A 16,753-nucleotide genomic window follows, 5' to 3' on the forward strand; every position below is an offset into this window, starting at 1 on the left:
TAACTTGCTACAGCATCAGCCGCCTTTAATCGTAATCCATCGATACGTTTATGAGCGGTTTAAATGCCAAACTGTCTTTTGGTAAATAACAAGAACAGCACCTGAATAGAATAGTGCTTAAAGGAATATATACATTGTTGTCTGAAATAACTGATTTAGACTCAGGTTATTAGTGAAGTCTATATAAACCATCAATCTTAAACTACTTCCTTCACTGAGGTATTCACAGAAAGTTATCTGCATGGAAACGTAAACATGTTCTTAAACTGAAAACAATGTTCAACAAAAGTGGCTAAAAGCAGTAAAGAAATATTGACAAGATGTTGATGCGGTGGCACTCAGGAAGATTAAACAAGCTGGATTACTTCCTTCACAATAATCTGGAAAACCTACAAATCCTAAACGTGAACCTCTGATTGCAGTCTAGTTGCTGGAAGCTGAAATCTTTGTATCTTAGACAATATCCATTACCCACACGTTGCTATCTAAGACTTTGTTCATTTCATGTCGAAAATCTGGGTAGTGGTCGTAACTGACTGGCAACTCCAAGTAACAGCCACATGTATGAGCAACAGGTCTTCTTTGAAATCCCTGAAGTTGTGTGAAGCTGACAGTGATGCTCTTTCCTGTGAACAAATCTGATCCTGTGCAAAATCTGAGGAAAAGGGAGAGGTGCTGGGTGTCTGACTCTAACACCTCATTCACACCAACGCAACTCCGGTTCAAGCTCCGTGCTAGAGCTTTTCAGGTTCAGAACCGGTTCTTCGGTTTAGCGGAGGCTCTTTTCACACCGCCCAGAGTCCGACTGGTGCTGCGTCATTGCGTCATCGTTTGCGTCATGACGTAACCGTTTGCGTGCCTGCTTCATAAAACCAACCCGCGCGGAAACCCCTCACAGCTGACACCGACAACAAAAACAATGGCCGATTGTGCTCCAGCTTCCTCTGAACCTCTTCGGAAGACCAGATTCCCAGCAGGTAGCTGGTCTCTTCAGTGGACCACTGCTGCTTGTTAAGTTTCTCCATCGTTGTGTACAAGCTGGATAAAACGCCGGCTTGTTGTTGTTGTTCAGGAGTTGATCCCGCCCCTGCCCCCGCCTCGACGTAAGCGTGACGTATGCGGTGCTTTTGCTCTGGCCGGACAATTTTTTGTCCGGACAATTTTTTCTCTGACACATACTTGAGAAAGCTGTCCACAAGATCACTCTCAACAAAGCCCAAAACAGCTTGCTCCAGAAGTACAGGGGAAAGTTTAACAGGAAGGTACTTCTCTTTTTGCCAGCCAAATGTGATTATTCGGCCGACACTTTCCCATTCTTGTTTACCAAAATCATGACGCAGGTATGGCACTTTGAAGCCATTTCCCATAGTGCACTGCTCATAAAAGTCATTCCAAAATGCGGACAGTATATCCCTCATAACACCTCCATCATCCACAGCTTTTTCAAGCTTTCCATCGGGAAGAATAACGTGGAAGTGAAAGTCATTCTCCATGATATGTTCCTCAGAAAACACTAGAATAAGTTCTCTCTGTCCACGATAAAGAACAATCATTTTCTTCACTCCTTCTCTCTGATTGGCTTGTTCCTGAAACATATCCATTGAAGGAGGCATGGATGATTCAATAGACGGTTCCGTAGAGAGAGGCAATGTATCATCAAGACTGGAGTACTCCATCAGAGAGATGCTGTCTGTGCGGAAAGTTACAATGCCACTATCATCTAAAGCACCGACATGAATCAGTTGGCTGTGGTGTAAAGAAGGGAATCACTATCACTGTTTTCATTTGCAAAAACTGTGCTGCTTCCAACAAAAATGCCATCTGAAGTCCTTATCTCCACCGGATCTGTTACAGATGTGTCTGTAGAGAGGAGATAGATATCAGGTCTGGCATGTGTGTTTTCACCTTCTTGAGCAGTTGCATCACTATTGTTTTCCACCAGATGTATGTCACTGGCAATGTCTCTCTTCTTGGTTGTTAAATAGAAACGTAAGAGAGGTAATTTTGTCTTTTCATACAGTTCCTTGACTGTGATACTATCCTCTAATGAATGCCGCTGAAAGCAGTAGCGTGGCGTGGGGAAAAATGTAGGGGAAGCCCATTTTTTGGGTCGGGGGGTGGTCAATAACGTAACCAGATGAGTGATTACAGCGCCCGGTATCATTTTACACACATTTGTATCACACAGATGCAGGACTTGCACACGCCTGTTATCTAACCGACAGGTCCGCACGCACTCTCCAGCTGAAACTCTCTCCTTATTAATTTAAGCATTTTACTTATTAATATATGCAGACAATCACACAATCTATGTGATTTTTGGATTTACCGTGCCTCTCAATTGCCCGTGACAGGTTGGCAAAGTCGATGAATCCTGAAGTTGCCCAAGGATTGTTCAGGGAGCACGAATCCTTGTCAAAAAGAAGACATGGCCAGCAAAATAGACGCTGAAGTTTAGCGCTTCCAGTTAGCCACTCCGTGCGGACATAATTGTCCTCATTGAACGTCCGATTCTCTCCCTTTTTCCTCTGCGTACACACAGCTCGAGTGCGGGCATTTGCCTGTCATCTGATTTAATTTGTAGTTGCTGCTGTAGCGGAAGTTTAGTAAAGTTATGTTTGATTAAGTACGCCAAATCTCCACCCTCCATAATGCTTCATTTGCTTGATAATTTCTAACGGCGGTGATGACAGTTACAGTATTAAAACTGATGTTGATGTGATTTGATTGGATGGCAGTGTCCAATCAAATCGCCAGCCGCCAGCCGCCTCTGAAGGGAAGCAAGAGGCGGCTAGCTTCCCTTGGCATGGCCCTGACCAATCACAGGTTGGCAGGGGCATCACGTGGGGCCTCATCTGATTGGTCAATCCCTCCATTTTTTTTCACCAAGGGAAGCTAGATTCGGCTGGCCTCCTCTCGCAACAGTGAGTGCAATCTACTGTTTCACCATAACATCTAGAGGAGCGCTGTTTGTTTCACTCTTTGTAAAATACTCAATGAGAATGGGGGAGAGCCGGGCCGGCAGCAACACACAGCAAAGGAGAATTATCGAAACAAAACAAAGTGTTTGTATTTATTTATTTAAATTATAACTACAATCCGAAAAAACAGGGGAAGCCTGGCTTCCCTTGGCCTCCGGGAGAAAACGCCACTGGCTGAAAGTCCGTTAAATCAATGTCAAAATCAGTAAGGCTCCCATCTGGAAAAAACAACTGCACAGCCTTTTCAATTAGGTTGTGTTTTGTACTGTCCTTCATGACACTCTCTTCTGGTCCCCCCACCCTTTTTGGTGCGTACCTGCACAAATTCCCCTTCTCTGAAATGCACCCATCCAATTTCAATCTTTCTTTGATTCTTCTGAGCATTCTTCTGAGCATTCTTCTGAGCATTCTTCTGAGCAATCTTTGGAGCGGTTTGATGGTCTGTCTCGTCACATGATCACCTTTGTTTCTTGAGAGCTTTCCTCTAAGTCGCTCAAAGAGCTTTGACTTGCGACTCGTGGGTTCTTTTTCCTTCCGTCTACAGTTTCAACAAACAGCCAGTCGATCACCATAGGATGGCAGATACTCTCTCAGCTGGTCGTCTGTCATGAGAGTAAGGACACTGGAATCCATCTAAAATGAAGAAAGATATCAAGAATTCTTAGGTCAAGTGAATTAAATTACAACAATGAAAAACCTGCATACACAGCACTAGGTATTATTTTCAAAGCTCTTCCAAACTTTGGGTTTTTCACGCCCCGAGGAGGTGAGCCGGCCGTTGAAGCCAAACTGCCTTTTTTTTCGAGAAAAAAAAAAGTTCGAGTTAGAAATGGCGAAGGCGAAGGCCAAGCGAAAAGGGGGAGCAGAAAAATTGCGGGCAATAAAAAAGCAGGCCCTTCGTGCTGATGCTGCCGCTTGTGTCAAAATAACCGACATGTTTAGTACAGGTGCAGGTCCATCTTCTTCTAACCCGTGGCCGATATTGGTGGTGAGGAAGATGATGAGAGGGAGAGAGATCAGCGCGAGTGGGGAGAGCGAGGAGAACTCGCGGTAAGCAGAAGCTAAGAAAATTAGGAAAATATTATTATTAAGGTTATGATACTCTGTAGTTCTGGAACCCATTAATATCCTTTTGATGAAGAACTAATAAGACAAATATTATAAGAGAAACATTCGTTAGCCTACAAGCTAGTAAGCTGGCTTTTTTAGGTTTTCCCTGGCAAGTTCAAATATAGCTTAATGGGACTGATACGTTGTCTCATTGAAAGTTAACCAACATTCATGAACAATTACTGTCAGCTGGCAGCTTGTTTAGTTTAGTTTATTTACTTATTTGGTTATAAGGGCAACAGTGGACTTTTGGGACCTGAAAAATGTTTATAGTCAGCTTTTAGTGGTAGACAATATATACAGTAGAATGAATAATATAGAAATAGATAAAAATGGAGGCACACATGTAGTTTTGACCATTAACTGTGTGGTATTGTGATGTCAATGCCTATTTGTATGGACCTCTATCAGGGAATCCATTCATTCTGTATCATTGTGTTGGTACCCTCCCCAGAGGAGGAGTGTCAGCGAGAGTGAGGAGAGCAAAGAGCAGGAGGACATAGATTACTTTGCCCGCCCCGAGCCATCTATGTTACAAATGTTTTTAGAACAACAACATACCAGAAATCCAGTTGTGCAGAAGGTCTTCACCTGTAAAGATGGCACCAGCAGAAAGTGACTTACATATTGCAAGGGACGTCATATGTTGTTTTGTTTTGTATGTCTGGCATTTGGGAAGAGGACTGACACTGGCACATTTATAACTGGAATGTCAGATTGGAGGCACGCACACCAGCGTACAGAGGAGCACGAAAAGAGCATTACACATTCAACCTGTGCTGAAGCCTTTTTCTTACGGTGCTCTAAAGCAGACATCGAAAGCATGTTTGCTGGCAGTCAGATGTCTGCTCATAGGGAACAAGTCCGTAAGAGACGTCAGGTTTTGGAGCGTGTGGTGGATGTGGTGAAAGTGCAGGCAGGTGGAGAATGAGGGAGCATATATGCTAGCTGACAACACCGTGGACCACGGTAACTTTTTGGAGCTCATCCTTTTATTAGGAAAGTATGATGTCTGCTTAAAAGAGCATCTGGATGATTGCGTAGAGAAGAGCAAGAAATTGCACCAATCCAGTGGAACAAAAGGTAGAGGGTCTCTCATCCCCCTACTCTCCAAAACTACTGTTAACTCCATAATAGAAACTGTTGGTAGTCTAATCAAAGAAAGTATCTCCAGTGATGTCCAGAAGGCCGGAATGTTTTCTGTTCAGCTGGACACAACACAAGACATAACTTCTCAGGATCAGTGTTCAGTCATCTTAAGATATGTCAATGAGACTGTGCAAGAGAGGCTTGTGGCTTTAGTGAAGTGCCATGTATCCACCGGACAATACTTTGTGAACTTGCTCTCAGAGGTCTTAGAGCATCTGAAACTGGACAAGGGCATGTGTATAGGTAATGCAACAGATGGAGCATCCAATATGCAAGGCCGGTACAAAGGATTTTCTGCACTGATGACCTCCCAGTCACCCACTCATGTCCATGTGTGGTGCTATGCTCATGTTCTTAATCTTGTCCTGGCAGAAACCTCCCAAACTGTCATCGAATGTGGAACACTTTTCAACCTAATCAATGGCATAGCAGTGTTTATCAGGGAGTCATATCAGAGGGTCAATCTGTGGGAGAAACAAGCCCAAGACAAGATGCCGTCGACTCATCCTGTACACTCATCTGGTCCTATCTCTATTGTGTTGTCATAGAAAGGGGAGGCAGGGCACTATAGGGTCCCCCCCCTAAATTCACTAGAAGTCATCATTTAAGGGGTTATTTTTAAAACTTTTCTTCTGGGGGGGGCATACCCCCCCAGACATTACATTACAGCTTTTATCCAAAGCGACTTACAATAAGTGCGTTCCACCAGGAAGACACAACCTTGAAGAAAACAGAATCATAAAGTACATCAGGTTTCATAGAGCCAAACATTTCACGTGCTACTCAACTGGCTTTAGATAAGCCAGTCCTTTATTAGTATATAAGTGCTTTGTTAGTAATTCTATCGCTGGAAGTGGAGTCAAAAGAGATGAGTTTTCAGTCTGGAAGATGTGTAGGCTTTCTGCTGTCTTGATTTCAATAGGGAGCTCATTCCACCATTTTGGAGCCAGGATAGCAAACCCACGTGTTTCTGCTGATGGGAACTTGGGTTGGCCGACCTGCCTGTCAGCCTTCCATCTGTGCACAAACTTATCTCGTGCCCTCATTGGTCATGTGCGCGTTCGTGTGAGTTGGAGGAGTGGCTCTGTGAGGAAGTCTGAAGTTGGTGCATCATGGCATGTGGCTCATTAAAAAATAAGTACAGCTATTATCTCCCTCTTGTATAACTGGTCGGCCCCACCTGCAGCAGGTAAACCAGGGTTGCCAACTCTCACGCATCTAGCGTGTGACACACGCTTTCACTCTCAATCTCACGCTCTCACGCTGCCCAAACTATTCTCACGCCAAAAACAAGATGAATCGGTGATCGTTTTTGGTTGGTTATTTACAATGTTGAGGTGACAGCTGCTCAAGCTGTTGATCCGCTCCCTCCCCGCCTCCACCACCATCAGACCCCCCTGCTCGGTCACTGTTCGCTTTGTGAGAGGGTTTGAAGGTCTAATTTCTAATGATTGATAGTTACTAGGGCTGATAGTTAGTGGCGTTAATTTTTTTTTGCGTTAACGCAAGGGGAACTTCTTGTGTATTTTTAACTGGTGATGTGTCATTTTGTAAATGTGCCGTATAAATAATAATAATAGTTATTATTATATCATAGAAGATGCCTCAAGCGTCTCAGGTCTAAAATATCCATGCAACACATTTCTGATACTTCTTCCTCTTTCATTCTTCCAGTTACAAACCAAACACCAGCGGATAAATCCAACGGCACCATTCGGATATTGTGCTGGATTATGACGATGCCCAAATACCTGGAAACTCGAACCCAGCACGTGAGAGCGACCTGGGCGAAACACTGCGACCGAGTTCTGTACATGAGCTCCACATCCACAGATTTCCCCACCGTGGGGCTGAACGTGAGCGAGGGGAGGGAAAACCTGTACTGGAAGACCATCAGAGCGTTCCAGTTCCTCCACCAGCACCACATGCACGATATGGACTGGTTTATGAAGGCGGACGACGACACTTTCGTGGTGATGGAGAATCTGCGCCACACGTTGTCCCGGTTCGATACGGAGAAGCCGTGGTATTTGGGAAGACGCTTTACCCCGTTCATCAAAAAAGGCTACATGAGCGGAGGAGCCGGATATGTGCTCAGTAAAGAAGCTGTGAGACGCTTTATCACGGGGTTCCAGACGGGGAAATGCACACACTTTTCTGACATAGAGGACATGGCTCTGGGGAAATGTATGGAGACGATGGAGGTGGAGCTGGGAGACACCAGAGATGAGAAGGGAAGACAAACCTTTCACCCGTTTCCTCTGGACCATTACGTCCTCAGGACTCCTCCGAGAAGAAGGCCCTGGTATATGATCTACGACTTCTATACTCCAATAGAGGTGAGAACCACTAGAACCAGAGAGGGAGGAGTACACATCCTTTACTCAAGTAGAAGTACACATACTCGTGTTTAAAAATACTCTGGTAGAAGTAGAAGTACTGACTAAACTTCTTTACTCAAGTCAAAGTAAAGAGGCTTTGAAATGTACTTCAGTAAAAAGTACCCATAACTAGCAGCTGCTTTAAAGAGTACCTGACCTCCCTTTATATTAATAGAACAATAATGTCATTGTTAGCTAATGAATGTTTCCATGCTGAACAACGGCAACATGACAACGTTTCCATTGGTCCCTCTTCTTTAGAGGAGACCAGGAAATGATGGATACACGGATCGTGTTCAAATCAATAGGCACGCAATGACTCTAAAGAATAATGATCACGCATCAAACACACATTCAGACTAAAGGAACCAGCTGTTTGGAAATGAGAGAAGTAGAAAGTACAAGTATTTGAGTTCAACAATGTAGAAGTAGAAAGTACAGGTATTTGAGTTCAACATGTAAGAAGTAGAAAGTACAGATATTTGTGTTCACACATGTAAGAAGTAGAAAGTACAGGTATTTGGGTTCAACAGGTAAGAAGTAGAAAGTACAAGTATTTGAGTTCAACATGTAAGAAGTAGAAAGTTACAGGTATTTGGGTTCAACATGTAAGAAGTAGAAAGTACAGATATTTGTGTTTCAACATGTAAGAAGTAGAAAGTACAGGTATTTGGGTTCAACATGTAAGAAGTAGAAAGTACAAGTATTTTGAGTTCAACATGTGAGAAGTAGAAAGTACAGGATTTGGGGTTCAACATGTAAGAAGTAGAGAAGTAAAGATATTTGTGTTCAACATGTAAGAAGTAGAAGTACAGGTATTTGGGTTCAACATGTAAGAAGTAGAAAAGTACAGGTATTTGTGTTCAACATGTCAAGAAGTAGAAAGTACAGGTATTTGAGTTTCAACATGTAAGAAGTAGAAAGTACAGATATTTGTGTTCAACATGTAAGAAGTAGAAAGTACAGGTATTTGAGTTCAACATGTAAGAAGTAGAAAGTACAGGTATTTGAGTTCAACATGTGAGAAGTAGAAAGTACAGGTATTTTGAGTTCAACATGTAAGAAGTAGAAAGTACAGGTATTTGAGTTCCAACATGTGAGAAGTAGAAAGTACAGGTATTTGAGTTCAACATGTAAGAAGTAGAAAGTACAGGTATTTGAGTTCAACATGTAAGAAGTAGAAAGTACAGGTATTTGTGTTTCAACATGAGAGAAGTAGAAAGTACAGGTATTTGTGTTCAACATGTAAGAAGTAGAAAGTACAGGTATTTGAGTTCAACATGTAAGAAGTAGAAAGTACAGGTATTTGTGTTCAACATGTAAGAAGTAGAAAGTACAGGTATTTGTGTTCAACATGAGAGAAGTAGAAAGTACAGGTATTTGAGTTCAACATGTAAGAAGTAGAAAGTACAGGTATTTGAGTTCAACATGTAAGAAGTAGAAAGTACAGGTATTTGTGTTCAACATGTAAGAAGTAGAAAGTACAGGTATTTGAGTTCAACATGTAAGAAGTAGAAAAGTACAGGTATTTGTGTTCAACATGTAAGAAGTAGAAAGTACAGGTATTTGAGTTCAACATGTAAGAAGTAGAAAGTACAGGTATTTGAGTTCAACATGTAAGAAGTAGAAAGTACAGGTATTTGTGTTCAACATGTAAGAAGTAGAAAGTACAGGTATTTGTGTTCAACATGTAAGAAGTAGAAAGTACAGGTAGTTGTGTTCAACATGTAAGAAGTAGAAAGTACAGGTATTTGAGTTCAACATGTAAGAAGTAGAAAGTACAGGTATTTGAGTTCAACATGTAAGAAGTAGAAAGTACAGGTATTTGTGTTCAACATGTGAGAAGTAGAAAGTACAGGTATTTGTGTTCAACATGAGAGAAGTAGAAAGTACAGGTATTTGAGTTCAACATGTAAGAAGTAGAAAGTACAGGTATTTGGGTTCAACATGTAAGAAGTAGAAAGTACAGGTATTTGTGTTCAACATGAGAGAAGTAGAAAGTACAGGTATTTGAGTTCAACATGTAAAGAAGTAGAAAGTACAGGTATTTGGGTTCAACATGTAAGAAGTAGAAAGTACAGGTATTTGAGTTCAACATGAGAGAAGTAGAAAGTACAGGTATTTGAGTTCAACATGTAAGAAGTAGAAAGTACAGGTATTTGGGTTCAACATGTAAGAAGTAGAAAGTACAGGTATTTGAGTTCAACATGTAAGAAGTAGAAAGTTACAGGTATTTGAGTTTCAACATGTGAGAAGTAGAAAGTACAGGTATTTGAGTTCAACATGTAGAAGTAGAAAGTACAGAGTATTTGAGTTCAACATGAAAGAAGTAGAAAGTACAAGGTATTTGAGTTCAAACATGTAAGAAGTAGAAAGTACAGGTATTTGAGTTCAACATGTAAGAAGTAGAAAGTACAGGTATTTGAGTTCAACATGAGAGAAGTAGAAAGTACAGGTATTTGAGTTCAACATGTAAGAAGTAGAAAGTACAGGTATTTGAGTTCAACATGTAAGAGTAGAAAGTACAGGTATTTGAGTTCAACATGTAAGAAGTAGAAAGTACAGGTATTTGAGTTCAACATGAGAGAAGTAGAAAGTACAGGTATTTGAGTTCAACATGTAAGAAGTAGAAAGTACAGGTATTTGGGTTCAACATGTAAGAAGTAGAAAGTACAGGTATTTGAGTTCAACATGTAAGAAGTAGAAAGTACAGGTATTTGAGTTCAACATGTGAGAAGTAGAAAGTACAGGTATTTGAGTTCAACATGTAAGAAGTAGAAAGTACAAGTATTTGAGTTCAACATGAAAGAAGTAGAAAGTACAGGTATTTGAGTTCAACATGTAAGAAGTAGAAAGTACAGGTATTTGAGTTCAACATGTAAGAAGTAGAAAGTACAGGTATTTGAGTTCAACATGAAAGAAGTAGAAAGTACAGGTATTTGGGTTCAACATGTAAGAAGTAGAAAGTACAGGTATTTGAGTTCAACATGTAAGAAGTAGAAAGTACAAGTATTTGAGTTCAACATGAAAGAAGTAGAAAGTACAGGTATTTGTGTTCAACATGTAAGAAGTAGAAAGTACAGGTATTTGAGTTCAACATGTAAGAAGTAGAAAGTACAGATATTTGAGTTCAACATGTGAGAAGTAGAAAGTACAGGTATTTGTGTTCAACATGTAAGAAGTAGAAAGTACAGGTATTTGAGTTCAACATGTGAGAAGTAGAAAAGTACAGGTATTTGTGTTCAACATGTAAGAAGTAGAAAGTACAGGTATTTGAGTTCAACATGAAAGAAGTAGAAAGTACAGGTATTTGTGTTCAACATGTAAGAAGTAGAAAGTACAGGTATTTGAGTTCAACATGTAAGAAGTAGGAAAGTACAGGTATTTGGGTTTCAACATGTAAGAAGGTAGAAAGTACAGGTATTTTGGTTCAACATGTAGAGTAGAAAGTACAGGTATTGGAGTTCAACATGTAGAAGTAGAAAGTACAGGTATCTGGGTTCAACATGTAAGTAAGTAGAAAGTACAGGTATTTGGGTTCCAACATGTAAGAAGTAGAAAGTACAAGGTATTTGGTCATTCAACATGTAAGAAGTAGAAAAGTACAGGTATTTGTGTTCAACATGTAGAAGTAGAAAGTACAGGTATTTGAGTTCAACATGTAAGAAGTAGAATAGTACAGGTATTTGAGTTCAACATGTAAGAAGTAGAAAGTACAGGTATTTGAGTTCAACATGTGAGAAGTAGAAAGTACAGGTATTTGAGTTCAACATGTGAGAAGTAGAAAGTACAGGGATTTGAGTTCAACATGTGAGAAGTAGAAAGACAGGTATTTGAGTTCAACATGTAAGAAGTAGAAAGTACAGGTATTTGAGTTCAACATGTAAGAAGTAGAAAGTACAGGTATTTGAGTTCAACATGTGAGAAGTAGAAAGTACAGGTATTTGTGTTCAACATGTAAGAAGTAGAAAGTACAGGTATTTGGGTTCAACATGTAAGAAGTAGAAAGTACAGGTATTTTGGTTCAACATGTAAGAAGTAGAAAGTACAGGTATTTGTGTTCAACATGTGAGAAGTAGAAAGTACAGGTATTTGAGTTCAACATGTAAGAAGTAGAAAGTACAGGTATTTGAGTTCAACATGTAAGAAGTAGAAAGTACAGGTATTTGAGTTCAACATGTAAGAAGTAGAAAGTACAGGTATTTGTGTTCAACATGTAAGAAGTAGAAAGTACAGGTATTTGTGTTCAACATGTAAGAAGTAGAAAGTACAGGTATTTGAGTTCAACATGTGAGAAGTAGAAAGTACAGGTATTTGGGTTCAACATGTGAGAAGTCAAAGTAAAAAGTGGTCAGAAAAATAAGTAGTGGAGTAAAGTACTGATACCAGAAACATGTACTTAACGAAGTATTTGTCCTCCACTACTTCCCACCTCTGACTAGAGCTGTCAATCAATGACAACATCAAATAATGACCCACTTAATATTTAACCAGCTAACAACCACATTGTTTGCTGAACCAAATCATTACAGACTGTTAAATTAATCCAATAAAATAAACTGTGTGTGTGTGTGTGTGTGTGTGTGTGTGTGTGTGTGTGTGTGTGTGTGTGTGTGTGTGAATTTATTCCGGTAAATTACTCTGACCTCCAAATTGACCTTTCCGAAGTTATTGAGTCTATGTAAGTTTACTGCTTGGCTCAGATCCACCAACGTCAGCAAGATCTCACCTCTTCCTAACCCCCCCGAAGAACCAGGTTCAATTAACTGCTGTTTCAATTCAGACAACTCTCTTTTAATCTGTTTAAGCGATCCCGAAGGATTTTGATATCAGTAAATTGAGTGTGCTCCTACCTAAGTGTGTGTGGCAGGGTGCAGTCTTACCTTTGACGCAGGAGAGGAGAGCACAGGTGTCTTTTAAGTTATCCCAATCCAACAGGTGGGATTCAGTTTATTTGAAGAAAAATAGGTCCAAACTAATACAGGGTTTTTACCTTCTCTCTTCACAACATTATAATCATACTAAAAACCTGGTGCTGTGATCATGTTCAAATATGAAACTTTAATTCACAGTCTTACATTTATTACCAAAATGTTTAATTTCAACTGCCCAATTCAGTTGTGACATTTTAAAATCTCCCGATAGAATTTAGAGGTATTTCCTCATAAAAAGACCGGTGACCATAAAAAGTGCATTCAACTTTTCATTCACCAAATCAATTCACATCAGGTTCATACCTTTTTTCCGACACAGACGGCGGGTATAACATTCAAAAACCCGTTCCTATCCGCATTAAATTCGGAGGAAGATCCTCACAGGTGGCGGTTATAATATTCACAAACACATCTCTCATCAAATCATTCCACTCAGCCAACAACCAAGAAATTTGAGAGATATTTACCAAGTGTGAGAGAACCTTACCGAGAGCTAGTTACCCAGCTCTGAAGGACAGAGTCTACCGGGAGAGAGTCTACCAGGGGAAACCCCCCTCTCTCTCGCGCTCTCTCAAAAAACCAGTCTCTTTATGCTCAAAAAACCGGATCGAAACCCCAAAAAACAAACACCTCCTCTATTCCCAACCAACATCTTCTATTGGCTATGGCCTAAGACACACCTTCCCATGTTTGTGTAGAAAACAGGACATGAACAGACATATTCTATGGCTATCATAGCCACCTTTTTGACGCCTCAATGTGTTTCTCCTTCAGTCAGGAGCCCCCCTCCCTGCTGTGAGAGGAGAGGGAGAAAACGGCCTACTCTCTTATCAGAGACACCCATAACTCTTATAGGCCTTACAGTCAACTTAACAAACCACTTGGTTTTGTTTATACTGTAACTATATAAAAACCTAAAATATGAAGCATTTTCATTGTGGGTTATACAAGAATATAATTGATTATATTTGATTATAACTAACTTTCGTTTTAAGTATTAAACATACTATGAAAACTCTCAACAGTGGCCTAGCATTACTATCCTTGTGGGGACCTAAATCTGTTTACACAGTCACGTGTGGGGACTCGCCTCCCTCATGGAGACATAATGGAGGTCCCCATGAGGGGAACCATTAATTTTAGGGTGAAGACTTGGTTAGGGTTAGGGGTTAGGCATGTGTTGGTTATGGTTAAGGTTAGGATAAGTCTCCAGGAAATGCATGTAAGTCAATGTAATGTCCCCTGAAGTGATGTATACATGGTATGTGTGTGTGAGTGTTTGTGTGTGAGTGAGTGAGTGTGTGTGTGTGCGTGTGTTTTTGTGTGTGTGCGTGTGTGAGTGTTTGTGTGTGAATGTGTGTGTGTGTATGCGTGTGTTTGAGTGTGTGTGTGTGTGTGTGTGTGTGAGTGTGAATGTGTGAATGTGTGTGTGTTAGCTTCCCTCGATAAAGAGATGTATAAGTACAGTCCTGTTACCATGTTACAAAGCTCCCTGTGACTTTAAGAAGTCCAGAAGGAGAAATGCAGACCATGAGAAACTCAAGTTATACAAACCTAGAACAAGACAAATAAATAACTTAGAAATCAGTTGTGTGTTTGTACGGAGGAGGAGCCACTAATCTGACCTCTGTGGTTATCTTCCCTCTCAGGGTCCGGGTTGCTGCTCAGATTTTGCCATTTCCTTTCATTACATCCACCCCCCACAGATGTACGTTCTGGAGTATCTGACGCACCATCTGAGGGCCTACGGATACAGATACAGATATCATCCGGACGACAAAACTAAATCCAACACCACAGAACATGTTGAGGTGCAGAGTTCAACGTAACTTGCTTTCATCGTGAGATCTTCCAGTCATTTCTAACTAAGCATCTATTGCACGTCTGTCCGTCCTGGGAGAGGGATCCCTCCTCTGTTGCTCTCCCTGAGGTTTCTCCCATGTTCCTTTAAACTGTGGGTTTTCTCCGGAAGTGTTTCCTTGTACGATGTGAGGGTCTAAGGACAGAGGGTCTAAGGACAGAGGGTCTAAGGACAAAGGGTCTAAGGACAAAGGGTCTAAGGACAGAGGGTCTGAGGACAGAGGGTCTAAGGACAGAGGGTCTAAGGACAGAGCGTGTCGTATTGTCACACTGATATTCTGTACAATCTGTGCTGTTGTATTTGCTGTAAAGTGTCTCTACTGTAGGTTATTTTTTTATTTTATGTTCAGCACTTTGGCTCCACCAAAAATCGTAAAAAAATGTGTTGTATAAATAAAACTTGATTTGATAAAAGGTTGTATTTGAAGGCCTTATTTGAACCCATTGATGCTGTAGAGCAGGGGTGTCCAAACTACGGCCCGGGGGCCAGATGCGGCCCGCAGACCATTTTGAATCGGCCCTCAGAAAATTCAAAAGGTATAATGGAGTATGGTCCACAGATGAAACGTGTGCTTGTTTTATATTGCTTCTTCAATATGTTAAGGTATCACACGTATTCACGTGTTAAAAAGCCCACTTTCCAAATACATTCACTCAATTCCACTTGACATTTTTTTTTTAACAAATCTTAGTTGATGAGAAAAATCCCATTATCTTATTTTCACAACAAGCTTGAAATAGAGCCTTCCTTTTCCTCTTCATCAATCTGAAGCTTCTGTGTTAAGGAATGAGCTGCTAACAGGATGAATGAAACCGTATGGAGAGCTGAGATGAAGCCGGTTTCACTATCAGGCACAAGTTCCCTGCATTTGATTGATTGTGCTAACTTGTAACTGAACTTAAAGGCGATATTAATCACCTCTAGTGAGCGGCCCAGCACTTCGTACATCTTTCTGTATTTGGCCTTCGGACAAATAGCTTTGGACCCCCCTGCTGTAGATGAACGTTAGTCACAATCCATGCTTCATCTGTTTCTGACAGGAGCCTTTGGTTCATCCTTTTTAAAACGACACCATGCCCCTTATTGCAATGTTTTTATGTGTGTGAGAATTGAGACACAGTAGGATTAGCAGGACTGAGACCCATGAGCAAGAGCCAAAAGAGTTGTGTGAATATCATGAAATATGATTCTGTGTTCAAACTGCGTGGTGCTGTTGTAAACTGTGGGGGGTGGGGGGGGGGGGGGGTGGAATTGGGAAAAGAAGACAGAGAGGAAGTAACCACGATAAACAACACGTGTGTATCTGATATCAAACGTCATATCTCTGAGCGTTATAGATTATGCAAATATTAAAGGTTTAAGAAATTATATTTTATTTATTGAATGAAAAGTTGATCTTGTTTTTTTCCATGTTCTACGTTTACTATGCCTTCTGACTCTTTTACAGCATTATTAAAATAACACATTTCTTACAGTGGAGTGTCTCTTCCCACGTTATTAAAATAACACATTTCTTACAGTGGAGTGTCTCTTCCCATACAGCGCTCATAATAATGGAGTTAATATACGATTGTTAAGAGGAACTAGAACAACTACAGATTTAAGTAGTTCCAACATTGTATACGAAGCATATGATAAACAGGTTAAGAATAAAGCATTGTTAAATGATCGATGAACCATCACTTTGAAACCCTGCAGACTGTGACCCACAGAAACATTTCATACCAAGACAAAGCCCAGATCTGAACACGCTACCAACACGTGAAGAGTTGCATACACAGCTGGAGCATCAGTTCACTCACTGTACTCACGGTGCAGATGGCACTGATGCTAAACATCGTAGTATTGTTATGACTCATTCCTGTAATAAGAAATAAACTGAGCGGAAATATGTCCATGTTTCCTGATAGCACTCTTTATGGTTATAGGAAAATATCAATGTTATCAACTCTTCAAAGCATCATAAAGTATTTATCACTCTGCCTAAAAGGACAATTTGCCAACTTTATAATCCCCCAAAGTGTTTTAGTGTCTCCCGGTCTCCAGCTGTGTGCGTCACTCTTTAGTGTCCCCTGGTCTCCAGCTGTGTGCGTCACTCTTTAGTGTCCCCTGGTCTCCAGCTGTGTGTGTCACTCTTTAGTGTCCCCTGGTCTCCCAGCTGTGTGTGTCACTCTTTAGTGTCTCCCGGTCTCCAGCTGTGTGCGTCACTCTTTAGTGTCCCCTGGTCTCCAGCTGTGTGCTTCACTCTTTAGTGTCCCCTGGTCTCCAGCTGTGTGCGTCACTCTTTAGTGTCCCCTGGTCTCCAGCTGTGTGCTTCACTCTTTAGTGTCCCCCGGT

At 40.9% G+C, this 16,753-nt stretch overlaps 1 protein-coding gene across 1 annotated transcript; it reads left to right on the forward strand.

Annotated features, from left to right (window-relative positions):
• Positions 1–6,914: 6,914 nt before the first annotated feature.
• On the forward strand, positions 6,915–15,650 carry LOC117534397 (glycoprotein-N-acetylgalactosamine 3-beta-galactosyltransferase 1-like; the record flags this gene model as incomplete). Its single annotated transcript, XM_034198583.1, is given in 2 exon segments — positions 6,915–7,579; positions 14,205–15,650. Coding segments are annotated over 2 exon segments (845 nt in total), but the record flags the coding sequence as incomplete, so codon positions are not given.
• Between the last annotated feature and the right edge of the window lie 1,103 nt (positions 15,651–16,753).

The sequence above is a fragment of the Gymnodraco acuticeps genome, unplaced genomic scaffold (genome assembly GCF_902827175.1).
Source record: "Gymnodraco acuticeps unplaced genomic scaffold, fGymAcu1.1, whole genome shotgun sequence".
Taxonomy (NCBI): Eukaryota; Metazoa; Chordata; class Actinopteri; order Perciformes; family Bathydraconidae; genus Gymnodraco; species Gymnodraco acuticeps.